The following is an 18,092-nucleotide window of genomic DNA, read 5'->3' as shown; positions in this document are numbered from 1 at the left end:
AGTGGCTGCAGTGGATGCCCAAGAAGATGCTGAGCTCTGGTGCCCAGCAGGCCCTCAGCCTACGCCCCATGGGAACTGCTTGGCCCAAAAGAGGGAGAACAACAGCAGCAGCAGCATGCCGAGGATGACACCCATGAGGTAGGCGAAGACGCGGACCTGGGGGTTGCGGAGGCGCTGCTGGAGGGCCGACCGGCTGGGGTCCGAGCTCGGCCTGGAGGGAGCCTGGGAGCTGCTCAGCTCCGTTCCCAGGTTGAGGGTGTAAACCCTGGGCTGGCGCAGGCAGTACCGGGCTTTCCGCTCGTGCTTTAGGTACAGCTGCCGCCCCTCCAGGATGATGTGGTTGGGCTCCAGTTTGAGCCAGCGCAGGACAGCCGTGTTGGTGGGCAGCTCCGTGACAGGCTTGCTGGAGGGCAGGACGGTGGGGTGGCGGCAGAGTGGGCATTGCAGCCGGTTGCGGGTGGGGGACACCAGGCTGAGGTGCGCCAAGCACTCGATGCAGAAGGAGTGGCGGCACTCCAGCAGCTTAGGGGTGCGGAAGGTGTTGTTGAAGGGGTTCCAGCACACCGGGCAGTCTGCCTCGGGCTGCCTGCTCCGCCTGTCTGCCAGGGGCTCAGTGGGACATTGTGCCATCTGCTGCTGGGGAGGTTGCAGGGAAGGTGATCTCACCACCTGCCTGGAACAACACACAAGGCCTGTGACAATGCATCCCTTTGCACCTCAGTGAGCTGCAGATCTCCCCAAGCGCAGGATGGGACAGCTGCACCGGGCAGTAACTGATCCAGCTGCACGCTGCTAGAGCCCTGGAAGTGGGAGCTTCAGTGCCATGACCAGGTCAGTCCTACCAGCAGCCAAGTCCCTGGAGAGGAGGAACCGTCACCCTGGCAGGGTGGGTGGGACAGAGACCAGCCACGAAACCCAGGCTCCTCTAGGTCTGGTACAAGAGGCAGCAGAGGGAGGGGTGCTGCCTTGCAGATCTGCTGGGCTTTTGGGCTGCCAGGAGCAGAGCGTTCCCCCGGCCTTCCTCCCAGTGACTTCAGCAAATCCCTGGTGCCTGTAACGCTGATCCCTGGCCAGTCCGGGTGGCATTACAGCTGCCTCTGCAGAGGGGCCTTACGGGGGGCCTGCAGCTGCCCCTGCTCCAGAACGTGCTGGGGACCCCTGAGTGCCGGCCTGATGCGTTCAATCACCCTGGGCCAGCGCAGCCCGGGCGCTCGGTGGTGTGTGCAGAGGCCAGGCAGGAGCATGCTCAAGCAGTCTACCCCAGGAACAGCAGCACCAGGCAGGCTCAGACCCTGTGCAAAGAGACCAGGTCTGACCTGACCCCAAAGAGCTACTGCCCTCACGCCAGAGCAACACCCCCACCCTGGAGCCAGTTCAAGGCTGGCCCGTTGCACAGCAGCTTGGTGGAGAAGGCAGCGGGAGGCGCTGGTCAGCAGCTCACCACCCATGCAGGTCAGGGTCATGCCCTGGGCCCTTCCCATGGCAGGAGAGGCTCAGGCAGGAGGCCTGAGGCTGCAGTTCTGCCTGATAGACCCTTGGAGGCGGCTCCCCAGGTCTGGTCAGTGCACCTAGCTAGAGGCTGAGGACAGTGCAGAAGGCAGCCCTGGGAGCAGCACAAAGCCTGCTGCGATGGGGCCCTGCCTGCCAAGATGCAGCACCCCCCTCCGTGCCCCCTGGCACTGCAAGGAGCTGCACCTGCCTGCCCTAAGGAGCTGCAGGCTGCTGGGGATGCTCACGGTCCCAAAGGGGGCCTGGTACCAGTGCTGCCAGTGTGGCGGAGCAGCAGCAGCAGCCCCTGGCAGGGTGTCCCTTAAACACAGCTGGGGCAATGAGCCTTGTCCTTCATCCCCCAGGCAGTGCCAGTGCCTGGCTCCCAGCCACACCCAGCCTTAGCAGGGGGCAGCCCCAGCAGTGGCCTCTGCAAGCGGGGAGGGGGCGGCCGCAGGGCCAGGAGCGAGCTGCTGACCTGTGAGGGTCCCAAGCCAGTCGGAACACGGCACCTCTCCCTGCCGGCTGCGTCTCTGGGAGTGGCTACAGGCGCTGAGCTCCCAGGGCTGGCAGCGGCTGCTGTTTACATAGCGCACCTGGCACCAGAGAGCGGCTGGGGCAGGGGAGGGGATAAAAATACCAACAGGTGCGAACTAGGCCTTGTACATCAGCTCTCCCCCCGACCTCCAATGCCAGCTCACAGGCAGCTCTATGGATGGCAGCTTGCGGGGGCTGTAAGCCCTCGGGCCAGCTCCCAGTGTGTGGGGGGGCACTGAGAGGCCAGTGCAAACGTGGGTGTGATTGGGGGGGCTCAGTGCTGGTAAGCGTGTTTAAAAGCACACACCCACCCGTGCCTCATGCAGGAAGCCTGCAGCAGCCCCAGCGTCACAGGGAGGCCAGGAGCAGCGCAGGGTGTAGTAAGTGTCACCCCCTTCTTCCTCCCTGGGTGCCAGGCCTGGGTTGCCGGCACTGGGCTCCCTGGCTACTTCAAGCCTCAGCTCTCAGTTCCATTGCCTAGGGAACACCCAGGGCCAGGCCAGGGCTCAGTGTTTCCCTGGGGTAGGAGCTGCCTGTAAGGGGCCCAGGAGGGTTTGCCACTGGGCCTAGCAGCCACCGCAGGACAGGTGCCCCTGAGCAGCTAAGCCACCTGTTAGCTCCTCAGAGGGGGGCTGAGCACGTCTGTCCCACCCCCCGTTGCTCTGCATGTCCATGGCTGCCTCCCTCCCTCTGCTGTGTCCGAGCCAGCTGGCCGTGTGTGTGCAGAGCCACGTTGCTATGTGGGGAGGGGGCTGCCCTGACCCTGGTGCAGCACACGTTAGCGCTTGATGGTGGTTACTAAGCAAAGGAGCTCACACCGGCTGGGCTCTGCAGCCGGCGCAGCACTGGCCTTTTGCATGTTGGGGTGGGCGCATGAGCCACAGATCCAGCCCAGGACACGCAGCAAAACACAGCACGCTAGCAGGAAGCACTTCGCTTGTGGGTGAGGGCACTGATGAAACATACCTGGCTCTGCTGCCCTGAGAATCCGCCTTCGGGTTAGACAGCACCGGGCTGCTGCCACTGAGGACAGACTCTGGTTATGGCCCATTGCCCTAACCAGCCTTAGCCACAAGCTGCCCGACCAGACCATCGTCTTCCGGAGGCCCTGAGGGCTGTGCACACACCCCTTCTGCCTGGCACGGCTCTGCAGCTGCGTGACCAGCCCAGACCTTCCCCGCCCCTCTCTGCAGGACCCTGGTGCTCGTCCCGGATGGAAGGATCCCCAGACGCCCACCCAACATGGACGTGGTGTCCTGGTTCCCTTGCTGGCTGCAGCCCCTGCAGGATGGCTGGATCGACAGACGCCAGCTGTGCTGGATCAAGCAGCCAGCCTGACCCGGTCAAGTGAGTGCCAGGGAAGGAGTCTAGAGATGCTGGTTACAGGGGGGGTTATTCTACAACCCCCACCCGTCCACGTGCAGGGCGCTTTGGCAGGTCCCATGGGTGCAGCGGCTGGCTGTGCTCTGGAGCGCTGTCTTGCTGCTGGTCGTCTTCACCTTACCCAGCCTCTTTGCGTTGTACCTGAGCCAGGCTCCAGCAGGGCAGCACCACCCTGGGGCCCTGCCCACAGCTGAGGCCCCAGGCAGCAGCTGTGCAGATCCCAGAGCTGGACGGCCATGGGAGCGAGCGAGCGCCTGCTGCAGCTCTGCTCCTCCCTGGGGCGAGGGCGGATGGAGAGCGCCAGGGCTGGGGCTGGCCCATTGCTATGGGCCCAGCCTGGACAGGCCTGGCCTCAGCTGCTGTGTGCCAGAGGGCCTTGCTCTGGTCCAGCTTGGGAAGGTTTCCAAGGCTCTAATCTAGGCCTCCTGTAAACAGGGCGGATGCTCTTCTGGGGCGGAGCACGGTGCCAAGCCTGGGTCTGTGCTGGGGTAAGGGTAGGCTCGGCCCGTGCAGATCAGCCCCGTGGCTCAAGGGAGGCCGGGACAGGGTGCTTAGAGAACAGGGGCCTGGTCGGTTCTGGGCAGGGTGGGGGAAGAGCTGCAGCCAGGCCACTAGCAAGAGCCTTTAATGGAGATTTCGAGCCGCTGCCGGCCGTGCCCCTTGCCTCTGCCAAATGCAACAGGTGATGCCACCTGCCCAGGCCCTGAGCCTGCCCTCGCAGCATGACCAGCTGCACCAGCCCACTACTGAAATGCCCGTGGAGAGGCCAGGCAGCCTGCTGGCTTTCCAGAGGGGTCATGCAGCAGCTGCCAACCCCACCCCCTCCAAAATAAGCAGCAACTGCTTCTATTTGATGGGGGCAGCTGGTACCAAAATCCAGGCAGAGTGGCTGCTGGAAGATTGCTAGTAGAGAGCAGAGGGCATGAGCATGGCTAAAGCAGAGCTGGGAGTCAGGATCTGGGTTCTTGGTTTGGCTGTGCCATGGCCTGCCTGAGACTGCCACGTGCCAAGCCCACAGCCCAACCTCTGGGGCGGGGGGTTATAGTCACACACAACCCTCCTTTCAGGTGAGACTAAGCGGTATCATGGCAGATGCCACACTCCCTGCTAGGCACATTTATTAGCCTGATGGCCGATGAGCATCATCTCCATCCCAGACACAGTCTGGCCTTTGGGAAACAGGTCAAAAAAGAGCAGGCCCAAGCACAGCGCAGCAGCACCTTGTCCTTTACAAACCAGCTCAGCAGACTGCAGCCACTTTTCCCTTCTGTGCAGCCCCCCTAGAAGCCACACACACAAGTGAGGAAATGTGTCTTCCGCCTGAGTCAAACACCCATGCTAGTTCAGCGCACAGGGGTGGAGGTTGGCAAACATCCCTAGACAGACTCGGCTCCCCATCCGAGGCTCCCAGGAAGCATAACACAGGGAAGTGGCACGTACCAAAGCTAGAGAGACAATAAAGCTGAGCTCAACAGGCACTGAGTGCCAACAGCCAGGACAGGCACTCCAGCTCCAGAGGCAGCACATGCAACGTGCCCTTCCTCACGGGGTGCCGGTGCAGGGCTGGAGCTCGGCAAGCACCCTGGGGGGCTAATGCAGGAAGGACGCCAGGAGCTCCCAGAGCTAGAACACAGGGTGGGCAGACCCCAGCGCAAAGCTGTTGCCTCGGAGAGCACAGCGCTCAGCAGCCCAGAATGCTCTGCCCACCCCCCCAGGTGCACATACAGCCGCTCTGCCACAGAACAGGCATCTGTTCCCCTCCCCTCCACGCTGACCCTGGGCCGAGCTCCTCTGACCCAGCCCCTTGGCACTGCTGTCCAGTCAGTCCCCAGTCCCTGGGTGTTCCAGAACATGCCGCTCGTTCCAAAGGCCGGGGGCTTCAAGGAGGTTTGCTTCACGGCACAGCATTCGGCTTCTCCCCAGAGGTAACAGAAAAGTCCCCTTTGTTTCTCAGCAGGGTAACCTGGGCTGCTCGGTGAGCCAGCTCTGCTCTGGTGGCAGGCCCTCGGCCTTAACAAGGGAACAGTGGGCAGGGGAGAGGTACAAGGAGTCACAGTTTTCCCTTATTCCTGCTGAGGAGCAACCAGGCTTTTGTGTGTGCTCGCAGGAAGAAAAGCTGCAGCAAAGGAAAGACTAGAGCTTGCCTGTGACAGGCTGGAGGTCCCCAACCACTGTCAGCAGGTTGCTTCCAGAAACACCCTTCCTCCACTGGCTGCCTGCTTCAGTGGAGGCTCTGCTTACCCGTCCCATCTGAGCGAGCCTCAGTCAAAACTATTTTGCTTGTGATTCTGTGCATCAAATGGACAAGGCTCATTTCAAGCTAAAATTTGGCCTAAATGCATCTCTGACTTGGCAGCAGAAGAGGATGCAGCTAGTTTCCATAACCATAACCTCAGACAACGAAGCTGACAATGCTGCTGGTGCTGTACCTGTGCTTTGGGACTAGGGATGTTACAGGTTCCTGGCCATGGAACCGAGTCAGCTGGGAAACGAGTCCCAGCAACTGGAGGCCTCTGGGAGCAGAGGGGCACCTCCAGCTTGAATTTTGCCCCAGCAGTCTGGGGGAGAGAGCGCCACTGAGAGTCAGAACATGGCCACCTCCTGCAGCTCCAGCCCTTTCATGCTCTTGACCCTGAGTATGTGAATTCCCGAGTTGAAGCTGGCACAGAGAAGCGTGGAGCTGTCACCGACAGCCAGGGAAGCCAGGGGTCCGGCTCCACCAAGGCACAGGGTGGCCAGGCAAGCTGTGGAGAGAGCAGGGAAGTGGTCCGTTAGGGGAGTTCTTCCTCTCTGCAGTCCAGTGTGTCTCGCTGTCATCGTCACAACCAACCTACGCAAGACGGGGCTTTTCGAGGTGGGGGCAGTTTCCACTGCTCCACAGCCCCATGACAGACCGTCCCCATGTCCCCCGCTTTGTCCTCCCACTCCCTGTGCTATGGCAGGCATGAGCAGGGAGTAAGGGCGAGAACAAGCAGCTACAGACCTAGCCTCAGATGCCAACATAGCCCTAAGAAACCCACACGCTGGGCCCCAGAGTCAGCCCTAACAGGCCCAGATGCCGGACGGAGACAGGAATGGGGCAGGCACAGTTTGAGACGGTTCTGAGGGCCCCATAACACAAGGGTGGTGAGGAACTATACGTGCTCCTCCTCACAGGTGACTCCAGCTGCGCTGTGCTGCTGGTGGTGGCAGCAGGGCACCAAGGCCGTTTTAAATTGCCCAAGGGTGGCTGATGGGGCTGGGGGAGAGAGTCAGCCCAGACCTTTGGTGGTGCCAGGCCCCTGCACCAGAAATATTCCTGGGCCCATAAACCAACATGATGGAGGTTTCTATTTTCAACAGAGACGAGAACATCCGACATTTGAGCCTACCCCTGGAGACACACAGTCACTCATCCACTCGGCCTTCGTCGGAGCTCCTCCCAGACCTGGGCCACCGGCAGAGACTGGCACAGGGCATTTGCAAAATGCAAAAACAGAATCAAAGTCTCCCAGGGTCTGTTTGTATTTGCACGGCCCATGGCTGCTGGCTCCCAGACTGGGGCTGTTAGCCTCTCCCGTAACACAAATCGATCGTGCGTATTTACAGTTCAGCTGCGATTATGGCACCTGCAGATGCTGACGGCTGGTTGAGACGGAGGCTGATGAACCAGGAAGGCCATTCAATGCCCTGCCTCATGCAGCAGGACGAAGGCCGCTTAGTGGTGCGTAACTAACGTCACGCTGGCTTAGGCGCCCAGAACAGCACGTAGAATACAGCTAAAATCCCAGCAGTGGTTCTGGCTTTCACAGGCCACAGAAGAGCCATTTCTGTCAGAGACCCACAGGCTGGATCGGGGTCAGTGACCCCCGGGATAAAACAGAGGTCCCCAAACAGTGGAGCATGTCCCTCGAGGGCGGTGTGGAGGAAGGCCCAGGGGCTGCAGCAGGTCCAGGCTAGTCCCCATGGGAAGTGGGGAGGGAGTGCCACCCAGCCCCTACCTGCTCGTGGCTCCAGGCCCCACACTGAGCCCTGTCCCAAGGCCCAGCCCAGCTTTACATCCTGCTGGCCCCCTTCATGGCCCAGCCTCGTTCTGGCCACGGCTTCATTCCTGCCTCAGGCCAAAGCTGGGAACAGAGCTGCACCTGGCCAAGGGCTCTGCTGCCAGCTTCCACCACAGCCCTGCTCCTGGCACCAGACCCATGCCCCGCTGTGGCCACAGCCTCAGCCCCCTTAGCCCTGTGTGCCCCCATCTCCGCTGCCAGCCCCAAGGAGAGAAGGGGCGGCCAGGAGCAGGACTGCGACCCTCCACAGGTTGGAGCCCACTGGAGTAACAACTCAGCAGCCCCTCACGAACTGCCAGAGAGGAGCAAAGAGGAAAGTTTTCAGACCCTGTCAAGAGGCCGTTCCCCCTGTGTCACTGCTAGGCCATACCTCCACTGTCCTGGTTCCAGACCTTCACCATGCTGTCATGTGAGGAAGTGGCAATGCTGGGGGTCTGAGCCAGCCCTGCAGGGAGGAAGACACAGGAGGCAATGGTCTGGAAATGTCCTTTGTACTCCCGCACTCGGCTTCTCGTCTGCCGGAGGTCCCACAGCTGCAAGGGAACAGAGACAGCGCACAGCCTGAAGGCCACCTCACCACTGGTCACTCTCCCTTCGCCACGTCTGGCTGCTTTACAAGGACAAACCCATCATCACGTCTCCCAGGAACCTCCCTGCCTTCCTCACTCAGCACCTGCCACCAGGCTGATGTGGCCAGGTGATGCGGGATGGCATGTGCCACGTTCCCAGAGCTGCAGGGGTACAGCCATGCAACCCCCAGGGCAGTGCAGGAAGCCGGCCCCAGGCAGGTTTGGTGTAAATGGGGTCAGACTCTAGACTGACCGAACACCACGGGAGTTCGGCAGCAGGCTTTGGCAGGGGCCAGCATTTGGTCCTTGAGGAGTCAGGCCCCAGCAGGATGACTTGTCTCCTTGTTAATCAGCATCTCGAGCATTAGGCAGGTTTAACACAGGCACTACAATCACTGCATCTGGTCCAGCAGCCAGGTAATTCTCCGTGTCCCCTCGTTGCTCTTTCCTGGCATCTCTTAACAGCCAAACGTCTTGCAAAAGCCAATGGTCAGGCCTCTGTCCTGCAAGACCTTACACACGCCGCGTCCCACGGGGGCCCGGGGGTTACACAGGTGCAGTGACATGCACACCAAAGAGGTGGTGGGCACTTAGATTGTAAATTCCCCGGGGCAGAGAGCTTGCATTTTCTGTAAGCACCTTGCAGGCATCTGCACTGCACAGGAGCTGCGATCCCAGGGCTGTGAGGAAGGCAGAGCATTCGTTGTCACAAACGGAAGCTTTTTAAAAGCCTTAAAGAGATGTGGGGAGTGAGCACAGCAGTAACACCAAGGCTAATGCCAATCCAACATGCAGGCTGCACTTCCTGGTACCGAGCCCTGCTGCCCACGAGACAGGCCTGGAGGTAACGATTTCTGCAGGGGACTAGGGCAAACAGCACTTTGTGTCCAGCTGGTAACTCACTGTGGCTTCACAGCCCTCCCCACCAAAGCCATTGCTGCTGCTGATGCAGTACCGCCCGTCCTGGCTCACATCACAGTAGGTCTGAATATACTGCTTTGCTGGGAACATATGGGCCACCTGCAGCTCCCGGCTATCCCAGATCCTGGCAGGCAAGAGAGAGGAGAGCAAGCAAAGCAGAGTTAACAGAGCCATCAGATCCCAGGGGCATCAGGCAAGGGACGGGAGAGATGCTGCCAAAGAGAGCACCAAGCAGCCAGTCTGATTCATACTCGTGGCAAGTCCAGCCTGGGTCTCTGCTCCTCCACTTCAAGGGCAGCTGAGCTCCATGACACTGGGCTGTGCTCTGGCCCAGACCTGTCCATTCTCTAGTCCAGGGAAAAACCAGGAGCAGTCCTGTGGCACCTTCCAGACTACAGGATATTTTGGAGCATGAGCTTTCGTGGGCAAAGACCGGCTTTGCCAGATGCAATATCACGAAAGCTCATGCTCCAAAACGTCGGTTAGTCTATGAGTTGGCACAGGACTTCTCCTTGTTTCTGCGGATACAAACTAATACAGCTCCTCTCTGATTCTAGTCCAGGGGTCTCACGCTCACGGCCCGGGGGCCACCAGCAGCCTGAGCTGCTCCACCTCCGGCCCGCACACAGCTGTTGGCACCCAAGTCCCTATGGCCCCATCATTCTGCTTCACTGCGAGGGGTGGGGTGAGAGATGGCTGCTGAGTGGAGCAGGCTGCCAGGCCCACCCAGGGCCCACAGGCTCTCCTGGGGGCGGGGACAGACACACCCCATCTATAAGGCAGTTGTAGCAGCTAACGTGGGACCCCCAAAGCACAAGGCCCAGAGCGGATGCACTGAACTGTGCTAAGGACGGGACGGCTCTGCACAGACTTCCCAAGCCACAGGGAGCTGCTGGCAGTTGCACAGAGCTACCGGCCAAAGCCGCTCTAGCCCTGCTGCGCCACCAGTGGGGGGGGGCAGGGGCCCCTGGAGGGGGTGTTAAATTGCCTGGGGGCAGCAGGTGGGGCCAGGGTCACACAGGGAGGAGCGTGTGGGCCAGCAGGCAGGGCTGGGGGACACATGGGGTGGAGGGGTGAGCTTACAGGCTGGCAGCAGGGCAGGGGATGCACAGGGAGCGGGGGCACATGGACACCCCTCCAGAGCCCTGCTGGATGGGGTGCCCGCTGGCCTGCTAGGAGGATTTGGGGTCTGTCGTTGGCCACAAGATAACCTGAGTGGAGATCTCTGCTGTAGTCCCTGGAGCTGGAAGTCTCCTTCCCTCCGCCCAAGCTAGAGCTCCCTGGAGCTCCAGGCTCCAGGCCTGCAAGCGCCGGGGGCCCAGGTGACAGTGCCTCGCTCAACAGGCCCTTGCCCTGCCTGGCGGTGAGGAGACACCACCACAACGCTCATGTTACACAAGAGCAAAGCTCCCTGCTCCCTCCAGCCCCATCCGCGTAGCTCAGCTGCAGGGGAATCCGCACCTTGGCCACTCTGAAGTGCCGGCGCACTTGGGTGCAGCCCTCCAGCAAGACGCCAGATGGTGGGGCGCCGGGCTGGAGGGAGAGGAGTGGGGCGCTCCCAGCCTGGCTCCTGGCTTCCTGCAGCCAGGCAGGTTCAAGGGGCTGGCTGGGGGTGCCCCCTGGGACTCCCCCCTGCCATTTCAGGGGAGTGGGGGCTGCAGCCGCACACACCTGTCCTGTGTTGCTTCCTGTTTGCTGCAAGGAGGCAACGAGGGAAAACTTAGGGCAGCCATAAGGGGGAGGAACACCCGGGCGTCTTCCCTTTCACCTCCCCTCCTCACAGCAAACGGGACCTGTATGTGTGGCTGTGGCCTGACCCCGACCCTGAGCCGTTCTCCTACACCTGCCCTGGGCCCCTCCTAAACCCCAGACCTGGGACTTCTGCATCCCTGTCCCCAGTCCTCACTCTGCACCTCTCCGCACCCCTCAACCTCTGCGCTAAGCCCCCCCGCACACTACGCCACACTTGAATTTCTTACAGGTACTCTTGTATCCCCACCCCCTTTGGGTTGTAATAGAGCGGTACCTGTAAAAAATGTGAGTTATTTCACCCCTGCTGGCAGTCCCTTCTGCCAGGGACAGGGCTGGGCAGCCCTGGACAGTTCCTCCCTCAGCTCGTCCCACCCTTCTCTGCTGTGTGCCACACACGCTGCCTGCAACCTTTTCTGCAGCAACGGTAACAACCCCGAGTGGAGAAGACAAAGCCGTGCCAAGTCCAGTGGCAAGCGGTTTTCTCACAGCCCTGGGTGTGCCCTCCCCGGCTGGAGATGGACCTCTTGGAGAGGACAAAGGGTCGCACAATGTTCGAGCAACAGAGCCTGGGAGACAACATCACCAGCATGCAAAGCTGCTCCCTGCCACAGCCCTTCAGACGCCCAACAAGACGTCTCCCTATCGGCCCAGGTCGAGTGGTGGTACCAGAATAACTGGGGAAGTTCTCCCTGGACGGGGCTACTTCCCCAGCAGGACCGGAGGTTCCTGGCCTGCAGAAAGACAGGAGGGGGAAGAACAGCTGCCACTGCTGCCCACCCAATGAAGGAGAAAGGCACCAGACAGCCACAGTGTGCTGGTCTGGAGGTGCCTGGGCACCCTGCCTGGACTACAGTGAGCAGCTCTGCAGTCCAATGCCATTAGCAAATGCTAGCCTGCCCACAGGCCTAAGCACCCCGCACTGTCCCTGGGCTGGGTTACAAAGCTCTGGGACCTTTCGTTGGGGTTCTACTATGCACACCAAGTCTCACCTCTGCAACTGGTCCCCACACTAGGCTTTACCTGATCGTTTTATCCTCCGATGTTTGAATGACATACGGCTCTGCAGGAACCCAGCACAGGTGTGTTACCTGTTGAAGGGAAAAAAGTACCAGAAACCTACCACTAACAGCACACACGTACACCGTCTCAGCACCCAGCCGCTGGAGTCAGCAGGGCTGGGAGCAGCTATCTCTGGATCCCACCAGTGCGGTCTCTTCCCTAGCTGGAGTTCCACCTGCCGTGCAATGGAGGAGGAGGGGCACTAGTTCAGTAGGTCTGTGGTTTTCAAACAGCTATGCTGTGACAGTGCTGTGCCAGGAGAACTGTCTAAGTGTGCCCTGAAATTTCATCCATTTCCCCCATCAGGGCTCTTTGCGGAGCTACTGCGAGGGGGAACTGAGGACCCCGTGCTAGCTGGGGCTCAATCAGCAAGGCTGCCTGAGTCCCAGCTGGGGAGAGGTTTGTCAATTTCCTGCACGGAGCCACCAGGGCCAGAAATTGACAACACCGCGCCAGCCAGGGCTCCGGCAGCAAAGTTCTTTGCAGAGCTGCCACAAGGGGAAACGAGGACCCCGAAGAGGCCCGGTCGCACCTGGAGGCAGCTGAAACTTTGCTACTCGGCCCAAACGGGCAGTTGGGGAGGGAAGTCTGCTCTCTGGGGCTGCCTCTTCCCCCCCGCCCTTCCCCCTTCAGGAAGTAACTGAGTAACTGCTGACATTTTCAGCATCTACTTGAATACTCAACATGCTTAGCATGGCACGCGTTCACTTGCCCGCCTTTTCTGACCCATCGAAAACACTGTATTCTGTGGGGATTTGAAACCTGAATACGTTTGATCCTTGTTTCACTCATTGGATGTACTACTATGTCGCACACCTCTGTAGTAAGACCGTAACCATAGTAAACGTAAGTAAACGGGATGTTCACGAGCAATCTTTTCATCTGTAAAAAGCGGGTGTGCCGTGGAATCGTTTGTTTCATTGAAACGTGCCCTGGTACTGAAAAGGTTGGGAACTGCTGCTGTAGGGTTCTGGCCCCAGCGTTATCTGGAGGGGCAAAGGATGCGCCCACACATCACCGGCCTCCTTGCAGAGATTGCAAGACTGCTTTCAAATATGCCAATCAGTGCAAACGGCCCCACCGCTCACTCACCAGGGTCCCCGAAAAGCCATCCATTAACAACTATTGCCCTGGCCTGCCTGAGCTCAGGGCATTAAGGAAACATGCAAATGCAGTTTGGCAGGGGAGGGCAAGTCGTTCTCAAGCCTGACTCCCGACACGCCCAAAGAGAGCAGCAGCAATAGTTTCCTCTTTGCACAGACTCATGTGCACAGGAGCCAGTGCAGAGGGAACTGCCATTCCAAAGCTGGCTGGGCCTTCTGCTCCTACCAGATTCCTGGAGATCGCCGCTCTGCGCAGACACTCCCCGGTCGCTATGTCCCACTGGCATACGGTGTTGTCCCGTGAACCTGTGCACAGCTGTGAAGAGTCTACGAACACAATGACTTTTGGTAAGAAAGGGCAAAGAAAGCAGCATTACTGCAGCCACCAGCATCAGCTGGGCCTCACCTGGGCTCACTGCCAGTCCAGTTACAACCAAGTCATGCCCTGGGAAGTGCTGGCTTGGCTCCGAGTCCCGGTGTAGCTCCCACATCATGACTGTCTTATCACGGGAGGCACTGAAAAAACGGTTTGATTCAAAGGCACAGGCCACCTGCACAGCACAAAACGAGAGACACAAGATCCATTTCTCAGCTCAGGTAAAACCCAGCAAATCTGCAATCTCTTCTGAGCCCTGCTCTCTGCTGCAGCCACTGTCCTACCCGCCAGGCCCAGGAAACACAGCACTGACAGGTATCAGAGCGAGCCGTGTTAGTCTCGATCTTCGAGAACAACAACTCAGATCACTGCAACGAATTATTAAAGACCTACAACCTATCCTTAATCAGGATGCTACACTCCAGAAGGCCCTGGGTGACATGCCTGTTCTCTCCTACAGACAACCTCCCAACCTCATGAGGATCCTCACTAACAGCCACAGTCTATACCCCAGGAACACCAGTCCTGGAACCTTTCCCTGCAACAAAGCCCACTGCCAGCTTTGTCCACATATCTTCTCTGGAAATACCATCACTGGACCTAACCAGGTTACTCACAGAATCACGGGCACTTTCTCATGCTCCTCTACTAACATCATAAATGCCATCATGTGCCAACAATGCCCAGATGCTTTGTATATTGGACCGACTTCTAACTCCCTTAGACAAAGGGTCAATGGGCACAAAACAGACATCAAAACACTCCAGATCCACAAACCAGTTAGTCAACATTTTAATGGCATGGGGCATTCTGTCAATGACCTAAAGGTATGTGTGTTACTGAAGAAGAATTATCGCACCGTTCTGGAAAGGGAAGCAGCTGAGCTGGCTTTTATATTCAAATTCGACACATTGACACATGGTTTAAATCGTGATGGGAACTTTCTGAGTCACTATAGGGGCTTGTCTGCATACTTGGCTCAGTCTAATTCTTGACCTTCCCACCCACCCCTCCGCTCTCTGATTTGGTCACCTTGATTATCTTTTTCTGATTTGTCCTCCTTGCTTACTGTTTTTGGTTCTCTCTGTCTTAAATATTGAGTCTGTTCTGGTCTGGCTATGGTCTGAAGAAGTGGGTCTGTCCCACGAAAGCTCATCACCTAATAAACTATTTTGCTAGTCTTTAAAGTGCTACTTGACTGCCTTTTGTTTTGATAGTGTATAGACTAGCACGGCTTCCTCTCTGTTACTATTCAACAAGAAGCCTTGTGGCACTTTATATTGCATCTGACGAAGCGGGCCTTTGCCCATGAAAGCTCATGCTCCAAAATATCTGTTAGTCTCTAAGGTGCCACAGGACTTCATGTTGTTCTTTGAGCGCTAACAGGGGTATTTTGAGTTACAAATTCCACTTTGTACTCACAGGAAGATAATTCCACGCCCCGCAATTCCACATCGGGGCAATTACTGCTGCTCAGTGAATTCATGTGGCTGGCTGCAGAGCCTTACAGCGCCCCTCATAGTTAAACTAGTCCACAGACACACTTCCCTAAACTTCTGTGGAAGATGCAATGCCTACCCCATGCTTTAAGAGAACTGGTTTATGAATACAAATATGCATAACTCAAAGATACTTTAAAAAAATACCTTGGGTAACCCATCAATGGTAACGCTACCATCTGCTGAATCGGTTTTTCAGGCTGGACGCAGCCAGTGCTGTTTGGGTGATGTCATTTGTGTATTGCCTCTAGGGAGCAGAAACTCACTCTTTCGAGTCATGAAAAATCAACGTGCATTGTGCAGCAAGGGGCTCTCTCATAAGGCATCGTACAGGTTCTGGGGCCTGCTGCGTGCCTTCCTTAAAGTCACACAGGCTGTGGATGCTGACCAGCCACTGCCCCTTGCTACAACTGTCAGGATCCGTGTAAGACTCACCCTGCACTTTCCTCAAGTCTGATATTTACCTTAGTCACTTCTCGCTGATGTCCCGTGAACTTCTTCAGCATCGCTCCTGATCGCCAGTTATAGACGACCGCAGTCTGAGGAGAGAAATGTGCCTGTGAATTCAGCCTGCACATCCGGGCGCGAGAACTGATGTCACCCAGACTTGTCTGTGGGCTGGCAAAGTCTATTTTTTTTCCAAATAGTTTTTCCTGTTCTAGAGGGGAGGGCTGTGGTAACACGCTTTTGGCAAGAACATGCACCAAGTAAGAGCATCAGGAAGCCATAGTCCTTGTTACATGGAAACCTAAACGTCTATTGAAATAAAAGAAACATCTTCTAGAGCAAAAAGCCCTGACCTGCACACCACTTCTGTCAGGGTGGACAACACAAACCATGTCAATGAGCACAACAAGGAATCCTGGGGCACCTTGTCAGGGATTCTCCCCCACTCTGACACTCCGAGTGCGGAAAGTGAGGTCCTGCAAAATCCTTAAAGCACCCTTCCTATAGAGGGGCTTTACTTTAAAACTTCCCAGGGTCACAGATCCCCTGGACCCTGGAGGATATTGCTGCCACCACCCCAGTCCTTGGAGACCCCTTTAACTCAGGCAGGCACACTGGAATTCTCCTTCTGGGGAAAACTCCAGCCCCGTTCTCCCCTTCTGTGAGCCAATGCCCAGGTGCCAGCTAAAGGTCTGGTGGGGCAAAGGGGGTGATGCCGCACCAGCAGCTACGCTAAGCAGCCAGGGCAGGCTGGGTTCTTTGTTTTGCGTTTAGTTCGGGTACAGCAGCAAGAGGAAAATTACACTTATTAGAGGGTTTAACAATTACCTTTTATTTATACAAAGATAGAAACAATTTAACTTAAGAAAAGTTTTAGACAAACTAGCTAGCTTAAACTAATACAAGTAATGTGTACACAAGAAAGGCACGTTGCAGGTGTGATTTTCACCCCTGCCTCTTAAACCTGGTGGAACCAGAGTCTTTCCCTCAATTCCTATAGGAAAGAAGTGTAATACAGGTGTAATTCTTACCCCTGCCTCATAGATCCGGTGTGATCCAGAATCTCTCTCTCTCAATCCCTCGGGAAGAAGTAGATACAAGCCAGGCGTCCCCAGTCTCGGGAGTCAATACTGGACCTGGCCAGCAGGTGTAGGTGATCGGAGCTCAAAGGGGGTGCTGCCAAACCCCTCTTTATACCCCTTTGGTCACATAGGCTTCTTCCTGGTCTCAAGTGGCCAATCGGGGAGGAATGTGTTTGAACCCCAGGTTTCCCAGGGAAGGTGCAAGGCTCAATTTGCACCTGTGAATTGTGGACAATTGGGCACCTTTGGAGGTGATGGGTGGGGGTTCCCCATTCTTCCTAGGGCAGTGGTCAGGCGTGTCAATTACTGATATCAGCCAGAAGGGCGGCCATTAGCTAGCCCATTCACTGTCTGGTTTCTGTGTATGGTAGAGAGTCTGGGTGAGACAGCACACCTGTGTTCCCAGGGCATCAAAGGCTGCCTGTCTCCCTCTCTGTCTCCCTCTCTGTCTCTCCCAGTTGGGGGGAGAAGAAAAGGCCAAATGGGGGGTTCATGTCTGGCTACACCTTCCCTGAGGGCTTGATAGCTATATGGCTGATGGACACAGACCGACGTTTCTTAGGACATGGGATCAGCTCAATTGCTTGAAAACAGTGATTTATTCACAAAACAAGAGGAAAGTAAAGCAGGGGTTGCACACAGAGGAAGATATTTCCAGGGGTTCATCTTAAAAGTTACAGGGGGAAAATCTCAAGTCAAACAATGACACAAAAGAGAAGAATAGAGTAGCCAGTCCAACCAAATTCAAAATAACCATAACCTCATCGCATCTAACTATACATTTCCCTTTCAGTTACACCTCGATGGCTGGTTTGGAGACATCTTCTCCCACCTGACTTTCTCTCTGCTGTTCCACAGACAAAAGCCGACAAAAGCTGCAACTCTTCTCAGTTTAAACAAAGTTACTTCACTCCCATTGGCTCCCCTGTACTCAAGTTACATCAGGAGAGATTAACCCCTTCCCTGCACTCATTCATGACGTGCTCCTCAAATTACAATAGCGGGAAGGCATCCACTGGTTGTAATTTCTTTCAGGAGGCATAGGAAAGCATAATTAATGAGATACATGCACACTTGGACATTACTATGAATTACATGAAGAACCCACAAAACACTTACATTTGTGTAGTGGCAATGCCTGTTATACAGAAGGTGGTCTAAGTAGCTGAATTTGGAAACCCCTCATGAGACAGCGCATCAGCTACTTTGTTAGAAGCTCCTGAAATGTGTTCAGTGTCAAAGCTGAAGTCTTGGAGAGCCAAACTCCATCAAAGGAGCTTTTTGTTAGACTCTTTGGCTGCATGAAGCCACTTTAGTGCAGCATAGTCGGTCTGTAGATGGAAGCGTCATCCCCACGTATATGGTCGTACTTTCTCTCGCACATACACAATAACATAACATTCCTTCTCAGTGATAGACCAGTGGCTCTCCGTCTCAGAGAGGTTTTGCTATGTAGCCTAATAGGGTGAAATTGTTGATCTGGACCTTTATATATTAGAACTGCCCCCACACCACGCTCCAACATGTCTGTGGTGATGACAAAAGGCTTGCCATAGTCTGGGGCCCTTAGCACAGGGTCGGACGTCAGGACAGCCTTAAGCTGCTGAAAGCTTTCTGGCACCGGTCAGTCCACTTGACTGCATTTTTCTTTTTGGTCAGGTCAGTTAGTGGAGCAGTGATCTGACTGTAGTGGGGGACAAACCACCTGTAGTACCTGGCCAAGCCTAGGAAGGATCAGACCAGTTTCTTTGATTTTGGTATCCCTGTAGAGGGTTGATAGTTCTTTGACCCACCTGGAGTCCAAGGTAAGTCTCCCTGTTGAGGCCAATTTGA

At 56.7% G+C, this 18,092-nt stretch overlaps 2 protein-coding genes across 2 annotated transcripts in view; both read right to left on the bottom strand.

The window, feature by feature from the left end:
- Positions 1–54: 54 nt before the first annotated feature.
- Positions 55–630, bottom strand: RNF183 (ring finger protein 183). The gene has a single exon (XM_075015838.1). It carries the CDS (start codon positions 628–630, stop codon positions 55–57), a length of 576 nt encoding a protein of 191 aa, XP_074871939.1.
- A 3,902-nt stretch (positions 631–4,532) lies between these two features.
- The window catches only part of WDR31 (WD repeat domain 31), a 31,649-nt gene continuing 18,089 nt past the window's right edge, over positions 4,533–18,092 (bottom strand). The window contains exons 5-11 of the mRNA XM_075015423.1: positions 15,195–15,269; positions 13,262–13,406; positions 13,082–13,182; positions 11,714–11,781; positions 8,924–9,065; positions 7,822–7,984; positions 4,533–6,152 (exon numbers count right to left, since the gene is read on the bottom strand). Of these exons, the coding sequence (XP_074871524.1) occupies positions 5,992–6,152; positions 7,822–7,984; positions 8,924–9,065; positions 11,714–11,781; positions 13,082–13,182; positions 13,262–13,406; positions 15,195–15,269 (855 nt within the window). The 3' untranslated portion in view covers positions 4,533–5,991. The remainder of the gene's footprint in view (positions 6,153–7,821; positions 7,985–8,923; positions 9,066–11,713; positions 11,782–13,081; positions 13,183–13,261; positions 13,407–15,194; positions 15,270–18,092) is intronic.

The sequence above is a fragment of the Carettochelys insculpta genome, chromosome 21 (genome assembly GCF_033958435.1).
Source record: "Carettochelys insculpta isolate YL-2023 chromosome 21, ASM3395843v1, whole genome shotgun sequence".
Classification (NCBI taxonomy): Eukaryota; Metazoa; Chordata; order Testudines; family Carettochelyidae; genus Carettochelys; species Carettochelys insculpta.
The sequence above is the reverse complement of the archived record's forward strand: the minus strand, read 5'-3'. Positions and strand labels throughout refer to the sequence as shown.